General features: G+C 43.1%; 1 protein-coding gene across 1 annotated transcript; it reads right to left on the bottom strand.

Moving 5' to 3' along the window:
• Positions 1 to 2,290: 2,290 nt before the first annotated feature.
• LOC139402010 (sphingosine 1-phosphate receptor 1-like) lies at positions 2,291 to 19,188 on the bottom strand. The gene is made up of 4 exons (XM_071146055.1): positions 18,721 to 19,188; positions 17,561 to 18,524; positions 5,470 to 6,094; positions 2,291 to 5,289 (listed from the first exon to the last, which is right to left on the bottom strand). The coding sequence occupies exons 3-4, from the start codon at positions 5,771 to 5,773 to the stop codon at positions 4,361 to 4,363; spliced, it is 1,233 nt and encodes a 410-aa protein (XP_071002156.1). The 5' UTR covers positions 5,774 to 6,094; positions 17,561 to 18,524; positions 18,721 to 19,188; the 3' UTR covers positions 2,291 to 4,360.
• Positions 19,189 to 20,236: the final 1,048 nt, after the last annotated feature.

Genomic DNA, 20,236 nt, shown 5'->3' with positions numbered 1-20,236 from the left:
GTGTGTGTTATTCACTGTGAACCGTCTAATAACCTGAAAGCCATCGCTATAGAAACAGATAACCCAGAGGTGTTTAAAGTCTCACAATACTAACAAAAGACACTTCACTCTACGGGGTTAATAATCTTTACATGTTAAACCCGGGTAGATTATTAGGATTTACTTAAATGTCTAGTAAATAGATCTCATGGGATTGTTTGTGAAACATATTATTCACTGTAAAGGGGGCAACTCAATGATCCTAACTGTGACCCTAATCTATAGAACAGACAGAATTTCTACTTAAAATTGTGTTTTTTTTAGACACAAGTGTAAAGTTCATGGAGGAGGTCATTCAAGGAGTTGGTCTGATGGTGCCCTCTGATGTCATCGGCAAAGGAAAACAGAAGAGGAAAGGCCTGCCTGCCCATGTCATGAGGATCCCTGGAACACCTATTGAGAAATGCCTTTTGTTAAGTAAACAAATGAACTGGAAAGGAGACTGGAGTGGAGCTTTAGAAACCTATAACCCTTTTATTACCATACATGTGTATGTCCATTTCTGGACCGTATCTATGACGCACAACCAGAGGACAAGACTAGTGTACCTTGGATGAGTTACGAGCTGGGATTATGGCCTGGTGAAACAACACCTCATTATGTCTACATGTAACTAATGTATTCATTAGTGCACCACACTTTTTTTTTGCCAAGGATCATGAAAACAAGCCTTTCTTATTGGACAAGCTCAGGTGGTCATCCCTTCCTGTTACAGTCTTTTTTCTTCCTGTTTGATACTGTATTAATACGACCCTGGTATAACAGGTTAAGAGAGACAGGAAGGCCATGTGTCAGGGGCCTGGCTTTGAAGAATAGGCTCTTTGTGTGTTCGCAGTCAGTCAGACAGGAGCTGGACGACGGAAATATTTGAATCATGTCAGAAGCTATACAGTATCCAGACCAATGTTATTAACAGATGTTGGAGAGGGGGGGTCTGAGACTGTTTCCTGCCACAGTTCTCTAAGAAATGCTATTTCACTCACTCAGCTCCTCCACGATGGGAGGACATGCACGCCAACGCACGTATGCACAAGTACACGCAGGTTTGCACACACACACATACAGTGCCTTCAGAAAGTATTCATACCCCTTGACTTACTCTACGGTTTGTGTTACAGCCTGAATTCAAAATGTATTCAATTGTTGTTTTTCTCACCCATCTACACACAATACCCCTTAAGGACAAAGTGAAAACGTGTTTTCAAACATTTTAGCAAATTTAATTGAAAATTAAATACATAAATATCTCAGTCACATAAGCATTCACACCCCTGTTAGAATCGCATTTGGCAGTGATTACAGCTGTGAGTCATTCTGGGTAAGACTCTAAGAGCTTTGAATAACTGGATAGTACAATATTTTACGGCCGGCTGTATCACAACCGGCTGTAATTAGGAGTCCCATAGGCCGGAGCAAAATTAGCCCAGTGTCGTCCGGGTTTGGCTGGTGTAGGCCGTCATTGTAAATAAACATTTGTTCTTAACTGACTTGCCTAGTTAAATAAAGGTTACATATATTTTTTTAAACGATTAAAAGCTCTGTCAAGTTGGTTGTTGATCACTGCTAGACAGCCATCTTCAAGTCTTGCCATAGGTTTTCAAGTTGATTTAATTCAAAACCGTATCTAGGCCACTCAAGAACATTGACTGTTTTCCTGGTAAGCAACTCTCTGTGTTTTAGGTTATTGTGCTGCTGAAAGGTGAATGTGTCTCCCAGTGTCTGTTGGAATCAGACAACCAGGTTTTCCTCTGTTTTTTTATTTTTACCCATCTACCAACAGGTGCCCTTCTTTGTGAGGTTTTGTAAAACCTCCCTGGTCTTTATGGTTGAATCTGTGTTTGAAATTCACTGCTGGACTGAGGAACCTTCCAGATGTGTGGGGTACAGAAATAAGGTCATCATTCAAAAATCATGTTTAACACTTTTATTGAAGAGTCCATGCAACTTCTGTGACTTGTTGAGCTCAATTTTACTCCTGAACCTATTTAGGCTTGCCAGAACAAAGGAGTGAAATACTTATTGACGTAAGACATTTCAGCTTTTCATTTGGAATGAATTAGTAAAACATAATTCCACTTTGACATTATGGGCTATTATGTGTAGGCCAGTGACACAAAATCTCAATTGAATCCATTTGAAATCCAGTCTGTAACAACAACATATGGAAAAGGTCAAGGAGTTGGAATACTTTCTGAAGGCTCTGTACACCTGTGCATAATCCTGCAGAGTGAACACCAACTTTATAATCAGATTTTTCAGAAAACAGTTGTTTTAATAATGGTAGAACCTTGGTAGTACAAAAAGCATATACTTTACAGTACAAAGTACAAGCCCTAACAAATTCCTTTAGAAATACACAAATAAATTGCTCAATACACACCACACAGTACAAAAGTATGGTGCACCTTCTCATCCATCCAAATACAGAACATGTTTTATTTTGGAATTGCTAGATGACATTACCAGTTTAAATGTTGACAAATATACATTCAGGTCCATAGACTGTATAGAAAAAGCCTCTCTAAAGCCAGAAATAACAGATGTGTCAATGGGTTTGTAACTTTGCACTGTATACATCTGTGTATCTTTCCACTTTGATCTTGATTTATAGCTGACAAGCACGTTCTAGTCTAACGTTACCAAACAGCCAATGCAGCTGGATGATGCCGACTAGCAGGTTAGGATGGTAACCTGTTACCTGGTGATCTGTTGTTTCATCGGTTATAACACGGTCTTCAAAACAGAGACCCCCAAGTGCAACAGACGGTTCTTATCGATACAATAACACAAGAGGAACACGAAGGACTGCATGAAGTCCTTTGCTTGGGGAAGAAGTCCATCACTGATTAGAGCTGCAGGTAGTTGGGTTCATAGTGACATTCTTATAGTAGTGTTTTTGTATTGTAGTGTGTGTGATGGCATTTAAAATATGAATTCCAATCAGGAACCAACAGGTAGTTTCCACTTGACTGAGTAAGCCCAGAACAACAGCTAAAATGCCACTAAAACAGTGGGGCGATTTTCTACTCAAATTATAATCTTAGTCACGGGTGGCTGGTGGCACCTTAATTGGGGAGGAGGGGCTTATAGTGATGGCTGGAACAGAATTAATGGAACGGTAGAAAACACTTGGTTTATATGACTTTTAACACCATTCCATTTATTCCATTCCAGCCATTATTATGAGTCGTCCTCCCCTCACCAGCATCCTGTGATCTTAATATTGTTTGACATCTCCCTCCACATCCAGGTACCACAATGTTTAGGTGCATGAGTAGGTTTCCATTGTGTGTTTGTGTTTCAAAGAGCAACTGGTGGGTGAAGAACACAGCATCCACTTCCTGTATAGGCTTCTGTTTGGGCACACTGTGTAGCTGTATGGGGTTATCACAACCGGCGTCTCGGAGTGTACCCCAAATGTCAAAAGTAGTACACTGTATAGGGAATAGGGTGCTATTTGGGACACAGGCAGGCACAACATGGACCTTCGAGCCAGCGAAGTTCAGGTGACCACAGGCCTATTATAATTATGTCCATATTATGCCTTCTTTAAGGCATTTCAAACAACAACAACAACATAGAAATGTTGGGTGAAGTAAACCGAGGCGCACTCGCCACAACAACTCAACATGGTTGGAATGTCCAGTTTACAGTCTTAGTTCTAGAACAGAATGTCCAATCTTAATCCATGGCTTTCAATGCTCTCTCAATGCAGAGTTAACTCAGTGCAAATCAGTTCTGGAAGGTTTTTGTGAATACCAGAAGAGTTGCTTAATTCACATTTTCATTTCTTCCACCTGGCTTGATGTTTAGTCATCATTCTTACAACATCAGTCTTTTGATGTGGTGATATTGCTGCAAGTGCACCACTACAGACTTGCTGAAGAGAGATATGTCTGAACTTGATGCTCTCATCAAAAACACCTGTAGCTATATCTGTCGCAATCATAGATCATTCACCTGTCTTTTTGAGGGTTTGCTCTTAGGCTTAGTTCATTGGCCAGAAGAGAGCTATAGATGTAGGCTAGTCTGCCGGAGGCCATTGGAGTTGAGTTGCCAAACAGGAAGTGATGCAGTTTTCAGGTGGCCATATTGAGCACTCCTGTTGTCCACCACTTCAATATGAAGTTCACTCCATAGAAATACAATTACTGGAAGGGACAAAGCCCCTAATTCTATGGTTTACTCTCTCAAACACAGAGCTGCCCAAAGGGTCCCTCAGGTCTTGTCTTTTCAGGAGGCCATATGGAGAACTTATGTTTCCCATCTTCCATAGGGAGTTAGTTCCCTGTCCATCACAGAGCTATCCACATTAGGCTCTTTAGACCTTGAAGAGCTTGGGGTAGAGAGTCTTTATGGGTGACTGAGCCGTGACGATGTTCCCAGAGGAGATCGTCGTCTCCAGGCCTTCCAGCTTCTTCGATGCCACCTCCGTCTTACTGAAGCTACACTCCAGGAACGGCACCCCCATCCTCTTCACCTGCCCGTCCTTGGTCATGAGACACGGGCGGCAGAGCAGTTTTAAAATAGCGCGACGCATGTCTTTGCTGGTCAGGGTGTATATTATGGGGTTGAGGAGCGAGTTCACCATGGCAACGCCCAGGAAGTAGTCCGCCTTGAGGAGCAGTCGGCAGCGGCGGGCAGGGCAGAATGAGTCCAGGCCGAGGAGGAGGAAGAGCGGCAACCAACAAGCGATGAAGACGCCGAGTACAATAGTGACTGTCTTGAGGAGTGCCATGTACTTCTGGGATTTCCTGGCGAGGCCTTTGCGAAGGCTTCCCTTTGCTCCTCCGAGGCGTTGGCGCTGGGTGTTAGTGCGCACGATACGGAAGACGCGGGCGTAGAGAACGACGATGGCGAGGAGCACGCCGCTGAACACGGACACGCAGCACAGGATGTAAGACTTGGCGTAGAGCGGGAGAACCGTGGAACAGTGGTCCAGATGACCCATACAGTTCCAGCCCAGGACGGGGAGCACCCCCAGCAGCCCTGCTAACGCCCAGCTCCCCCCGATCAGAGCCAGCAGCCGACCCTTCTTTGCCCCGTGGTATGGTTTCATTGTCACCATGGTAACGTGGCGTTCTATAGCGATGGCCAATAGGCTGATGACGGAGGCGGCTAACGTGATAAAGACGCCTCCTTCCCTCAGAAACCAGAGTATTGGAGTTAGTCTCAGTGTATTAGGACCAGACATGATGATATTAGCCATGTAGGTGACACCGGCCAGGAGGTCTGACAGAGTCAGGTTACCTAGGAAGAAAATATAGAAAATTAATGGAATTGCATATGGTGGATTTTTTTTAATTATATTGTAACATAACATTTTTTTTAAAGTTATATAACGTATAGTCAAGTATAGTCAATATAGTATAGTCAAGTTGTCCTCTGAAGAAAGGGGGGTGGGTGTAGGACAAAAACAACAACGGTTACCTAGGAGATAGTACATGGGCAGGTGGAACTTCTTATTGGTCCAGATGGCTATTAGAACCACAGCATTCTCCAGGACGATAAGAAGACACACTACCAGGAAGGCTATGGCTTCAGGTTTTAACCCTTCACGATACCGGTCTGTCTGGAGCTTGCCTGTGTAGTTGTAGTGCGTCACAATGACATCATTGTTCTGGTAATCCCAGAAGAATTGGAGCAGGCTTGGAGAGGTGTTGGTGGGTAGAGAGCCTATAGATTCAGTGGGGAAGGCCCCAGCGTAAGCAGCACGGGAGGCTTCCATCTCCATGTTTCTGTTGTTTGTTAAGTCTTCTTTAGTGAACTCTTTGGTTGACTTTTTAATACCTTATTCTAGGTATTAATTAACGCATAGTTTAACTTGTCATGCTTCAGTTACCGATCAATACCAGTTGGTATGGGGGATCTCTGTGAGTTTCGCTCCATAGAATGACAGAACTATAATCCAATAGGTGTTAGTTGCAGCTGAGTCAGGTAGTGGTTTTCTTTCCCCACGTTTCTGATCACAGGTGTTATGCTTGTCAATGCCACCAGGGGGTGCTCATGTGCTCTGTTTGAAGGGGTCTTGACCGAGCCGCTTATTGTCCAACTCCTGTGAATTAAATAATAGAGGACATTAGGGTGAGAACAGTACAGTATGACTAATTACAAACACATAATGAAAAACAAATAAACATTTTTTTTTTAAATAACTAAAAACATTTATCTACATTTTAATTTTAATTAAATGAGCCTATTGAAGGCAATCTTTAATTCGTTGCCCTAAAACGTTTGCTATAGTGATTCCTTTTTTATTAAAACATTGGGCTTATGGGAAGTGTGGAGCAGAGTCGACATTGAGATAGCGACACATGCGCTTAGTTTAAAACACATAGTGACCATTTGGGCTAAAGGTTTTGACTGAGTTAGCGAGTACCTAAAGAGGCCATGTGAAATGTTTCAAGCTCTTTCCTTAACTACCTTAATTATGTTTAAAGAGTGAGTTAATCACGTTAATGATATTAGACATTCAGCGTCATAACAGTGCGTGCGTAAAGTTGGCACACGCGGACACTTTCACCTGCCAGCTTCGTCATGTGTGAAATGTCAGTAGGTTGGAGTAAATTTGAGTTGCTCAAGTTTCCAGAAGGAAATCAATGTAAAATGTATGGAATTTAATCTGGAATGCAGATACTTTCATAAATAATGCCTTGTCAAAAGAAATCGAAACCAGAGTGGAGAATGTCTTTGATCAGATAATGTTTATGTAAGAAACCCATTAAGTGTCAACCGGGTCGCATTCCTTTGAGTCTTGTGTTTTGAGAATGGATTTTTTTTTTCTTGCCTTGAGTCATATGGTAAGATTTAAAAAATGGCCTTGTCTGGAAACGTTAACTCGAATCTAATCTGTAGCTAATGAAATTAGGGCAACAAACTTGACGTTTCAAGGTTCAAACTATAGAATTGCTAGGAATTAGAATGCTCAATTTAATAGGATGTATATGTTTCAAACAACAACAAAAAAATGCATAGCCAACACAAATTCCACAATATAGCCTGGATATAATAGGATACATATAGAGAAGTCTAACTGTTCTTAAAAATATGATAGTGACCGTTGTTGTATCTCACTGCACATTTCCATGGAATCACATCCCACTAAGCAAAATTGGTTCAGACGTTTTTTCAACGTCTTGTGCTCATATGCCTAAATTTCCAATTCAGCCCATTGACTGGTAATTACCCCAATCACATCAGATCTTTATCAGAACTGATCTAATTGGTCAAAAGACTGCCTGTCTAAATTCAGCCTAATTGCCGTACGCTGATTACCCCAATAACGTCTCATTGCGATGGGCATGGTCTGTAAAGTTCCCACGGTCCACAGACCAAAAATAAGTTACCGGCTTGTGCATTCCACACAACAGGCTACATACATGTCAAACGAAATCTAATAAACAGAAAGTGAAATTGGATTCAACCGAATTCAAACATGTTCTGAGAAGAGATTCAGCACACTGCAGACACCCTTATCTTTTACAACAAATATAAAGTAAGACGCAATTCTAGCGCGTAAAAGCAGATTGAAATGACTGCGTATTTGGTAAAACTCTTTCTATTAACATAGATTAGCACATTGCATACAGATGTGAAATAAACCTACCTTGAATATTATTTGTAGAGATCTTATCAATGCGTTGAAGAGAATCCACACTAACCACCGCACAAGAGAGAACTGACAAGCAAGACACCGGAGCAGCAGAACCTAACTGAAAAATCCAGGGGGGGTTGGTTTTAGCCCAATCTCTCTCTCTCCGTCTCCTCTCTCTCTCTCTCTCTCCTCTCTCTGTCTCTCCTCTCTCTCCCTCTCTCTCTCTCTCTCTCTCTCTACACATTAACCATTGATGGTTTGGGACTCAATTCAACTTTTAAAATACAGGGACAAGCAGTACACGCAGGGAAAAGTGAGGAGGCAAGAGAAAAGCATATTGTCGAAGATTTTTGGTATTGTGGTTCCTTGAATTTTTTGGGGCCATAGAAATATAATTCATAGAATTTACCCACAGAACATATGGCTGGATTCTATAGTCGAATACTCATTTGATTATTTATTATGATGCTTGTTTCATGGGAGACAGAACACATGAAACAGTTGTATCTCTCTGGCTTGATTATCGTAGATAGTTATCATCTGGAAGTGTAAATAAATGCAATGTTTATGTAGTGTTATAGACTAGCCTAACTCCAAAGATTGTCAGTAATTCTAGTAACATGCTCAGACCCGCTATGTGTTGTCACCTGCCAAACCGCTCCAGGCATTGGCTACAGATTGAACCATCTCTGTTGGAACAGAACATGGCTACAGATTGAACCAGGTCTGTTAACACTGAGAGTGCCCGACCAACCACTGTAATGTAATGTCCCATGATTGGGATGTCTGGCTTAAAGCATGTACCATACACGTGTGTGTGGGTGCATACATATACTGGATACAGGGCTGTGCACATACCTTTGGAGAGGCAGGTGTTCAAAGACACTCATCCCACTGTCAGCAAGCTACCTAGCCTAAGCTACTGCTCACAGAGAGGGCAGTATATGGGCTATCAGCTGAGCATAGCGAATGTAGAGGATGTAGGCTAAATCAGCTAACTAGTTAGTTAACTAACTGTTAGCTTTGCTGTTGTAACTATTGAACTACTCTTTACCTGTGATTGGAGTTTGTTCTGCTGCTAACATCAGCGTTGTAGGCCTACTTGAGAAACAGTCTAATTGAACCCTTCCCTGACCGTGAGAGACGACATACAATTTAGAAAGTAACCCGTGTGCTATTACTCATACTACCGCTAGGTGTCAGTAGATTCTGCTTGTGCAACAGCAGGAGGATGGTGGCAGAGGAGCGGGGGAGGGGGAATTTCCAACATTAGAAAATGAGAAATGAGCTAAATTTAATAAATTCTGTACAGAACAGCAGAGACCCAACCCATCTGAATCATCAATGTCTTACTATACTTGTGAGAACTTTATGGAGACCAGCATCCCTAACCCCTAAACCTAACCCTAACCTTCACCCCTAACTAACTCTAACCTTCACCCCTAAACCTAACCACTAACCCTAACTCTAACCCTAACTCTAACCTTAACCCCTAAACCTAACCCTAACTCTAACCTTCACCCCTAAACCTAACCCTAACTCTAACCTTCACCCCTAAACCTAACCCTAACTCTAACCTTCACCCCGAAACCTAACCCTAACCTTCACCCCTAAACCTAACCACTAACCCTAACTCTAACCGTAACCCCTAAACCTCACCACTAACCCTAATTCTAACCTTAACTCTAAACCTAACTCTAACCTTAACCCCTAAACCTAACCACAACTCTAACCTTAACCCCTAACCCTAACTCTAACCTTCACCCCTAAACCTAACCACTAACCCTAACTCTAACCGTAACCCCTAAACCTCACCACTAACCCTAATTCTAACCTTAACTCTAAACCTAACTCTAACCTTAACCCCTAAACCTAACCACAACTCTAACCTTAACCCCTAAACCTAACCACTAACCCTAACCACTAACCCTAACTCTAACTCTAACCTTCACCCCTAAACCTAACCACTAACCCTAATTCTAACCTTAATCCCTAAACCTCACCACTAACCCTAATTCTAACCTTAACTCTAAACCTAACCACTAAACCTAACTCTAACCTTAACCCCTAAACCTAACCACTAACCCTAACTCTAACCTTAACCCCTAAACCTAACCACTAACCCTAATTCTAACCTTAACCCCTAAACCTCACCACTAACCCTAATTCTAACCTTAACCCCTAAACCTCACCACTAACCCTAATTCTAACCTTACCTCTAAACCTAACCTAAGTGAGGACTTTTTTGTTGGTTTACTATTCTTGTAAGGACTTTTGGTAATCACAGTATACTAAAACATGTACAAATACACTGTACACACACACACACACACACACACACACACACACACACGCACAAAATCCATATAAATCAGTCTCCCACTCCAACGTGGGAGGTGAATGTGACACCTGAATGTTGATCCACATATCATTCAAATGAGAGGTTCCACCAACTGTTTGTCGGCGGTTGTATTATGGATATCCTGCTCTAATCCTGTTGGCTGTTCCAACATTCTACCTGTAGCGTATATAAACACGCCTGGGTTCAAATAATATATGTATCCTTTCAAATACTTTCAGCATTTCTCAGAGCCTGCCTGAAGTGCTAGATGGGCAGGGTTTGCACTTTCAAGTACTCCGTTGGTTCCATAGCGCCAGACAATCTCAACCAACCACAGCTTAAGTATTTGTAAGAAACAACTACTAATTGAACCCAGGTCTAGTACATATAACCAGGTGAGCCCAAGAGACAATGCCTTTCCCCTCCTCACAAACTACTGTTTGTTTATGGGATTAGCGTTAGCTGGGAGCTACCCTGATCACCCTCCCAGGGGGATTAAGTCTGGTTCCTGTGTGTGTGTGTGTGTGTGTGTGTGTGTGTGTGTATGTGTATGTGTGTGTGTGTGTGTGTGTGTGTGTCTGTGTCTGTGTCTGTGCGTGCGTGGGTGGGAGCGTGTGTGTGTGGGTGTGTTCTCATGTGATTGTCTTCTCAGCGTGTGTGCACGCGCTCATGTATGGACATACGGGTCAAGTGCCTGCATTTCTCCTAGTCTGATAATGTCAGTTAAGGACGGCTCGTTGACACACTGACACACATGAGAGGATCAACAGAGTAAACATTTATCATAGGCTGAGCCAACTTGAAAAAAGGCCAGTCTGCTTGTCTTCAAGGAATAACAGAAAATGCAGCAAAGACTCGGTCTACATCCCAAAACAGCACCCTATATTTCTCTATATAGGGAATAGGGTGTCATTAGGGATGCACACTAAGTGTCCAAAGGCTGTGAAGTATTTGCAGTTAATCATGTCAGTAATGTTAGTTCATCATATCAGAGCAGTAGCTCCGCCCACCGGTGAAGTGGAGCAGAGCATGCTGGGCGATCTCCAGCTCAGAGAAGAAGATCAGCTGCAGAGAAGTCAAGTGAGAGAAAGTTCCAGCCATCCTTGTGTTTTCACACCAGTTACCTTTCATTGTGTTAGACAAGGCCAGTGTGCGTCCTTGTTGATATGTAAGTACATATTTCATATCTTTCAGGTGTTTATGTCATATTTATGGTTATGCTATTTAGTAGTTTCTACTGCGAGCTAGTTATTGTGAGATGGCTAGCTCTGTTTGGTTGTCATATCATTTGGGACATGTAACCCTGTATTTGTAAAGGATAATGTCCCCCAGTGCGTTGTTTATATGCCCTGTAATTGTATGGGTGTATGGTATATCACGTAGGCCGAGCAGTTTCCGTACCAGGCAGTGATGCAACCAGTCAGGATGCTCTCGATGTTGCAGCTGTAGAGCCTTTTGAGGATCTGAGGACCCATGGCAAATCTTTGTAGTTTCCTGCCCTCTTCACGACTGTCTTGGTGTGCTTGGACCATGTTAGTTTGTTGGTGATGTGGACACTAAGGAACTTGAAGCTCTCAACCTGCTCCACTACAGCCCCGTCGATGAGAATGGGGGCATGCTCGGTCCTCCTTTTCCTGTAGTCCGCAATCATCTCTTTTGTCTTGATTATGTTGAGGGATAGGTTGTTATTCTGGCACCACCCAGCCAGTTCTCTGACCTCCTCCCTCTAGGCTGTCTCGTCGTTGTCGGTGATCAGGCCTACCACTGTTGTGTCGTCTGCAAACGTAATGATGGTGTTGTAGTCGTGCCTGGCCACGCAGTCGTGGGTGAATAGGGAGCACAGGAGGGGACTGAGCACGCACCCCTGAGGGGCTCCAGTGTTGAGGATCAGCATAGCAGATGTGTTGCTAACTACCCTCACCACCTGGGGGCGGCCCGTCAGGAAGTCTAGGATCCAGTTGCAGAGGGAGGTGTTTAGTCCCAGGATCTTTAGCTTAGTGATGAGCTTTAAGGGCACTATGGTGTTGAACGCTGAGCTGTAATAAATGAATAGCATTCTCACGTAGGTGTTCCTTTTGTCCAGGTGGGAAAGGGCATTGTGGAGTGCAATAGAGATTGCATCATCTGTGGATCTGTTTGGGCGGTATGCAAATTGGAGTGTGTCTAGGGTTTCTGGGATAATGGTGTTAATGTGAGCCATTACCAGCCTTTCAAAGCACTTCATGGTTACGGATGTGAGTGCTACGGATCTGTAGTCATTTAGACAGGTTGCCTTAGTGTTCTTGGGCACAGAGACTATGGTGGTCTGCACAGAGACTATGGTGGTCACTACTGTTATAGCCTCACTATTGTTATAGCCTCGCTACTGTTATAGCCTCACTACTGTTATAGCCTCACTACTGTTATAGCCTCACTACCAAATATATCCTCACTACTGTTATAGCCTCACTACTGTTATAGCCTCACTACTGTTATAGCCTCGCTACTGTATGCAGCCTCACTACTGTTATAGCCTCACTACTGTATATAGCCTCACTACTATATATATCCTCTCTACTGTATATAGCCTCACTACTATATATATCCTCGCTACTGTATATAGCCTCTACTGTATATAGCCTCGCTACTGTTATAGCCTCACTACTGTTATAGCCTCACTACTATATATATCCTCGCTACTGTATATAGCCTCTCTACTGTATATAGCCTCACAACTGTTATAGCCTCACTACTGTTATAGCCTCTCTACTGTATATAGCCTCGCTACTGTTATTTTTCACTGTCTTTTTACTGATGTTTTTATTTCTTTACTTATCTAATTGTTCACCTAATTACATTTTTAAAATTAAAAATCGCACTGTTGGTTAGGGCCTGTAAGTTAGCATTTCACTGTAAGGTGTTGTATTCGGTGCACGTGCCAAATACACTTTGATTTGATTTACATGGGTATTACATTGTATTTCCCTGCTTAGAGGTATTCCAGTTCATTGTGCAGTTGTAGCCCAGTACTGAAGATGATGGTGCTATGCTTTGTAGTACACGTGCAGGGACACCCCTTTGATCTCAAATGAGTACAGTCATGTTGTATTGCACTGTATGGTCCTGTATAGCATTATGTTATAGCCCATTATGTTATAGCCCTTTACACACACACACACACACACACACACACACACACACACTTTGGTTGAAGCAAGTTGCCAGACAATTCAGTGCCTTATCCCATCTATACTACATACACTGTGCGGTGCTGTTCCGGGCCTGTTTATTCAGCATTATTAAACCACCTCAACTGGAACCTGCCTGTCATCTGTGTCCTTACCAGCACACGGGACAGAACACATAAAGTAGAACCTAACCTGAAGAATATACAGTCTCCCAGTCCTTGCTTACACTAGGCGTTTCAAACTTATTCTGTGCCCTCTAGGATATTAAGACATCATCCCCCCTCCCCCCACACACACAAGAAAGGTGCAGTGAAATGGCTCATGTGTGTGTATGTGTGTCCATGTTTACGTGCATGCTTGTGTGTGTCCCCATGTGTGTCTCTCTAGTGTTTGTGTGTCTGTCTGCGTCATCACCACCAAATCACTTCCTGTGCTGCTGTGGTGTGGGAGTGTGTCCCTATCAGGGGGTCATTACAGACTAATACCCTGTGATTGCCTGTCCTGTGACTGAAAGCAGACAGAGGCCTTGAACATCATAGGGCCTCCGTGGGATGATGGTGTCTGTCTCATGTGGGGCGGATGAGTGATCTAACAGACAGGCAGGGCTGGTGAGTGTTGGGCTGAGGAAATGCAGTCTCCTTTTCTGTTTCTCTACCTCTGTTTTTCTCTCTCACTGTCAGTCTTCTCATCTTATTCACTAACTCTCATTTGGTTGTCCTCCTCTCCCTCTTTCTCTCCCCCTCTCTCCATCCCATACCCACTTTCTCTCCCTCCCATTCTCTCTCTCTCTCTCTCTCTCCCATTCTCTCTCTCTCTCTCTCTCTCACCCACTTTCTCTCTCTCTCTCTCCCATACCCACTTTATCTTTCTCTCCCTCTCTCTCCCTCCCATACCCACTCTCTTTCTCTCTCTCCCTCCCGTACCCACTTTCTCTTTCTCTCCCTCCCATACCCACCTTCTATTTTTCTCTCCCTCCCATACCCACTTTCTCTTTCTCTCCCTCTCTCTCCCTCCCATACCCACTTTCTCTTTCTCTCTCCCTCTCTCTCCCTCCCATACCCACTTTCTCTTTCTCTCGTATTTCTTTAATACATCAACACTGTGAAGTCATGTACTAGTAAAATAAATTCTCCAGCCCTTTGGCCCACACACACACTAGGATGATGCCGATCCCTTTCAGCTGAACATGCTTCTCTCTTCCCTCTGAGCTGGGATTTGGATGTAGCCATGGCCTTGGGAGCCCTGGCGTTGTGGGCAGTTATGAGGTGAAGGAGGTGATTATTCTAGGTTGACCACAGTCTCTCCCCTACACGGAGGTCGCCATGACGATGATGAGATCCAGGAAGTGAGGTCATAGTGAGGTTTCTATGATTTCTCTGGACTGGCAGAGGTAGAGATTTCTCTGGACTGCCAGACATTTTGACTCACTCATTAGTAGAAGTGCGTTTAAGCTTTTTATGCCCTGATATTTAATGTCTACGTAGAGGGAGATGGTTGTCAAGAGGAGAACGCACGGTAACTGCTCACTCAAAAATCCTTAACTCTCATTGCATTTAATCCTTAACTCTAATGGCATTTCATCCTTAACTCTCATGGCATTTAATCAGGCCTATAAAACTATAAAACGTCAGGCCCATTTATTTCACTACTTCAGCTCTACATGTATAGAAAACAGCCTTATAGGCTACAGCCACCAGCTCTATAGCTACACAGCCTTATAGGTTACAACCACCAGCTCCATAGCTACACAGACTTATAGGCTCCAACCACCAGCTCTATAGCTACACAGACATAGGTTATAGACACCAGCTCTATAGCTACTCAGCTTATAGGTTACAACCACCAGCTCTATAGCTACACAGACTTATTGGCTCCAACCACCAGCTCTATAGCTACACAGACTTATAGGTTACAGCCACCAGCTCTATAGCTACTCTGACTTATTGGCTCCAATCACCAGCTCTATAGCTACTCTGACTTATTGGCTCCAATCACCAGCTCCATAGCTACACAGACTTATAGGCTCCAACCACCAGCTCTATAGCTACGCAGCCTTATAGGTTACAGCCACCAACTCTATAGCTACACAGCCTTATAGGTTACAGTCATCATCTCTATAGCTACACAGCCTTATAGGTTGTAGCCACCAGCTCTATAGCTACACAGCCTTATAGGTTATAGCCACCAGCTCTATAGCTACTCTGACTTATAGGTTACAACCACCAGCTCCATAGCTACACAGACTTATAGGTTACAATCACCAGCTCTATAGCTACACAGACTTATAGGTTATAGCCACCAGCTCTATAGCTACTCTGCCTTATTGGCTCCAACCACCAGCTCTATAGCTACACAGACTTATAGGTTACAATCACCAGCTCTATAGCTACACAGACTTATAGGTTACAACCACCAGCTCTATAGCTACACAGACTTATAGGTTACAACCACCAGCTCTATAGCTACTCTGCCTTATTGGCTCCAACCACCAGCTCTATAGCTACACAGCCTTATAGGTTACAACCACCAGCTCTATAGCTACACAGACTTATAGGTTACAACCACCAGCTCTATAGCTACACAGACTTATAGGTTACAACCACCAGCTCTATAGCTACACAGACTTATAGGTTACAATCACCAGCTCCATCAGTACACAGGCTTATAGGTTACAACCACCAGCTCTATAGCTACACAGCCTTATAGGTTACAACCACCAGCTCTATAGCTACACAGCCTTATAGGTTACAACCACCAGCTCTATAGCTACACAGCCTACAACCACCAGGTGCCCATGTCTTTAGAGATACATAATATTTCTGTTTGGCCAACAGTCCTATGTTGTGTTTTGTTTCCTGTTTGGGCCCCAGGGAGAGAGGCCACTGACTTGGCAGCAGATAATTGGGGATCCTAATAAAATACTAAATAAATACTACCCAGTATCCTTTATACAAACAAAATAAGGCACTCCCCATGTTTGGTAAAGAAATTAAAAAGCCTTTATAAATTGGACTATCAGAATCCAGTCTCCCTCTTCACCATTCACCAGATTATCATTCCTTCAGGCTATGGCTTGTCACCCCCCCTATTCCCGCCCTGCCCCTCCACGCACACACATTTAAATCCTTACGCACTGATAGGGCCTAACAACAGACCCCAGACCAGGTCACTAATGATAAGAATGCATTCCTTCCTCAACTGTTACCATCTGAGTGTTTTTTTCTCTCTCTCTCTCTCTCTCTCTCTCTCTCTCTCTCTCTCTCTCTCTCTCTCTCTCTCTCTCTCTCTCTCTTCTCTCTCTCTCTCTCTCTCTCTCTCTCTCTCTCTCTCTCTCTCTCTCTCTTCCAATGTCCCTCTCTCTCTGATGTTTACTCTTTCCATTGGAAGCCCACATCGTTGTGCGTGATGTTTACTCTTTACGCATTGGATCTCTCACTAGTTTAGTTTGGAGTTAGGTTACATGAACAGGACCTGAGACTGTCATTATGTAGTTTAGTTTGGAGTTAGGTTACATGAACAGGACCTGAGACTTATTAGGTTGTTTGTTTGGATTTTCCACCCCACTTGCAGAAGTTTGGAGTTCCACATGAGCCTCAGTTTATGAGGTTCAATTTCATTTGAAGTGGCCGCAGAGAAAGCACAGTGGCTTTTTGCAGGATGAGTTAAAGTAACTGTCTAGTGTTTCCAGATTTCTATAAAATATGACCTATAATTAATTACAATATAAGTTAAATAGTTTCCCTTCCAATTTAGTTTAATTAAGTATGTTAAAAAAACCTATTTTCTGTGTTGGAATGGTGTGGGGGTACCCTAACAAAATAATGGTGTAGGCGTATATCGGCCATAAAAAACATGAATGCGAGTAGACTGTTGATTGGCCAGCTCCTTCTCCTCAGGAGGATGACATCGTCCACTATGAGGGAATTACAAGTATTTTTAAACGGTCTGTTTAAGATACAAGTTTGGGGTGTTTTTTATTTTAAAAATTCTCCAATTTATGCCTTAGCCACAAATATGATATGAATATGTAAAGGGTGAGTCAGCAACATTATTTGGGTATGAGTTAACAGAATATTAACTTTTAATAGTGAGATTTTCACTGGACAGTTACTTTAAGAAATTAGTTCAGAGAAAGTTGGTGGGTGCGGTAAGTGTCTTGTCTTCCACTACTGATATTGGTAGAGTGGTTTTGTGTGGATAGCAGGAAAGAATCCGCAAGCAGTGAGTCATCACAATTAGGCCTAACCCTAATTATCCAGAGAAAATGGCCCCTACTGGCTCAATTACAGAGATAACAAGGAGATTACACCCTGGACAGAAAGAGAGAGAAACAGCTGGGACACCTTTAATATCCTACTCCAGTCTCATTTTCACCTCAATTAACACCTGATTTACTACTTGATTAAAGGTCTTACTCACATTGGCTACGGAGAGCATGTTCACACAGTCGTCCAGAACAGCTGGTGTTCTCACGCATGGTTCAGTGTTGCTTCAGGGTTGGGGTGTAGGGTTTGAGCATAGCCTGAAGGTAGGCAGGGGAAGTTCCCTTGCTGTTTTGTAGGCAAGCCTTGTAGTGGATGCCACCTTCGACTGGAAGCCAATGGAGTGTACGGATGAGCGGGGTGAGATGGGAGAACTTATGAAAGTCTGGATATAGTTTGGATGTAGTCAGCCCAGCTCTGGTAGACCACCGTCTTAATGAGAAGCAGACCAGGGCCCTGTTTGGGTTTTGTGTGTGATACATTACAACCCTCTCAGCTCCACTGGACTGTGTAACACATCATAGAGACAGGCAGACAGGCCTCCACAGGGCACGCTGCAACCATGTTCACCTCAGGCCCCCTCCTGTGGACACATCTCATTAAATCTCACTCAATCCCCAAGACTGACGGCTGATGAGTCGCTCATTCCTCCCAGTTGCCAGATTTCACACTTATCCCCTACGGGACTTGTGTGGGTGTCAGTCAAAGACTTCTGACATAGGGAGCCCCAATGGACGCCGTTTCAATGACACATGGTGGTAATCAAAATAAATGAGAGGACGACACAATAAAACACCACACCACACAGCTGTGCAGGCCTGATCCCCTGTGGATCTCAACTCTTGAGGATTGTGTTGCTTGAGTGTAATTTCTGGTATTTTCTCTTTCTAAAGCCCCATGGAATTCCATCTCTCTTTACCCCTTTTAGTTGAAAAGAAACTAGAAATCAGCAAGAATGTGAATGAAAGCCAGACTCAGACCTAGAATGCATCCCAAATGGCACCCTATTCCCTATATATATATAGTGCACTACTTTTGACCAGAGCCCCATGCGCCCTGGTCAAAATAAGTGCACTATAAAGAGAATAGGCTGCCATTTGGCGCTCAGACTCAGTGTTTGCCTTTTTTTTCCTTTATTTAACCAGGCAAGTCAGTTAAGAACAAATTCTTATTTTCAATGACGGCCTGGGAACAGTGGGTTAACTGCCTGTTCAGGGGCAGAACGACAGATTTTGTACCTTGTCAGCTCGGGGGTTTGAACTCGCAACTAGTCCAACGCTCTAACCACTAGGCTACCCTGCCGCCCCAAGTGTTTGCCTTCTCCTGTATCCTGAGCTAATTTGTTGAACATGCAGCCAAGAAGACCGATAAGGTGAAAGGCTGAACTAGCAGAATACCAAGACATGCTCCAGCCTGAAACCCCTTTCGCCCCAGTCTCTTTTGTTCAGGAAGTAGAAGTGCTTTATATGCTGTAGTTCCGGATGGATGGGCAATATGTTTGGCCGAGCACAACCCCAGACACGCAAATGGAGGCTAAGCTAAAACGTTAGCGTGACTGGAAAGGATTTGAAGTGAATTCTGAGACGCTCTCACTTCCTTTTATCCCTTTCAAGTACTTTCTTTAAAGCAGGTTCCTTCCAATTCCAAAATCCATATAAAAAGGGGGGATTCGAGCGAAGGCAAATTAGTTCCTCGCATCCCGATCCTTTTTCAAACGCGACCAAGCGATGATGACAGCGTTACAACGTTGACTCCATTCCTTCCTATTGGTGGTCTGGTGTCGTCGTGATATTCTTGTCAGGTTCCCAATAGAGTGAGAGTGTGCGAGCACGGGCAGACCTAGGTTCAAATAGTATTTAACAATATTTCAAGTACTTTAGCTGTACTTGAGTGTGAGACTGGCAGGCTGCAGCGAGCGGGGCTCAGGAGCTTTTCTCTAGCACGCCAGGGTCATTAGCTGAGGTTTGGATGGCTCTTCAAGAAATATGACACGTCAAAAAGAACGCTGATGATGATGTACCATGAAACTCAAACTCTGGTTTATTACTCAACATACCGACCAACCCTCAAAAAACCATTAACTCTCCTGGCATTCAATAGAAATGGCAGAACATGAGTGGTTTCTTCAACATTTGGATTCTCTGTAGAACCCCATAAACACTATTGTACTATACTTGTGAGGAAGGTTTTTGGGATGTTTTGAGCATGTTTAGTCAAATGTAAATGTAGGGAAACAACAATGCGAGAGCTAATTCAAAGTTTATGCAGCAGAACATTTCAGACTTGGGAGAATCAATAAGAAAGATGGGAGCAAAACAAATTAAGATGGTTCTTCAACCAGAGTTACTATGAAAAAAAAGAGGGTTATTCTATGAAGAGTTACTACAACATGTGTCCTTGATTTGAAGCGAGTTAACACTCTTGGAACTCGTTCAACTGATGGCGTATGTGTGTTATCCATAAATCATTTAGTCTCCTCTCTCATTCAGTACTCTGCTGGATTGTTACATATCAGGAGAGTATTTTTTTTTAAAGCAGCAGTGAATATTTCAACCTCTCTGCACGTCTGTAATATGTCACATCATCCTGGGAATGCCTAGCAACCAGGTGTCAACATTTAAATGAGTTACTGAGGTACTGTTAAGATGTGTAGATGAGATAAGTTAAGAAGGTCAATTAAGAAGATCAGTTAAGGACAAGCAACCCAAATAGAGTTTTCACACAAACAAGCTTCATGCTCACAATACATTCAGTCATAACTTTAGTCACGTAAGACATCATTTATAGCCCATTTGATAATGAGAAGGAAATACATGACATAACCTCTACTTAG

The sequence above is a fragment of the Oncorhynchus clarkii genome, unplaced genomic scaffold (assembly GCF_045791955.1).
Source record: "Oncorhynchus clarkii lewisi isolate Uvic-CL-2024 unplaced genomic scaffold, UVic_Ocla_1.0 unplaced_contig_4449_pilon_pilon, whole genome shotgun sequence".
Taxonomy (NCBI): domain Eukaryota; kingdom Metazoa; phylum Chordata; class Actinopteri; order Salmoniformes; family Salmonidae; genus Oncorhynchus; species Oncorhynchus clarkii.
The sequence above is the reverse complement of the archived record's forward strand: the minus strand, read 5'-3'. Positions and strand labels throughout refer to the sequence as shown.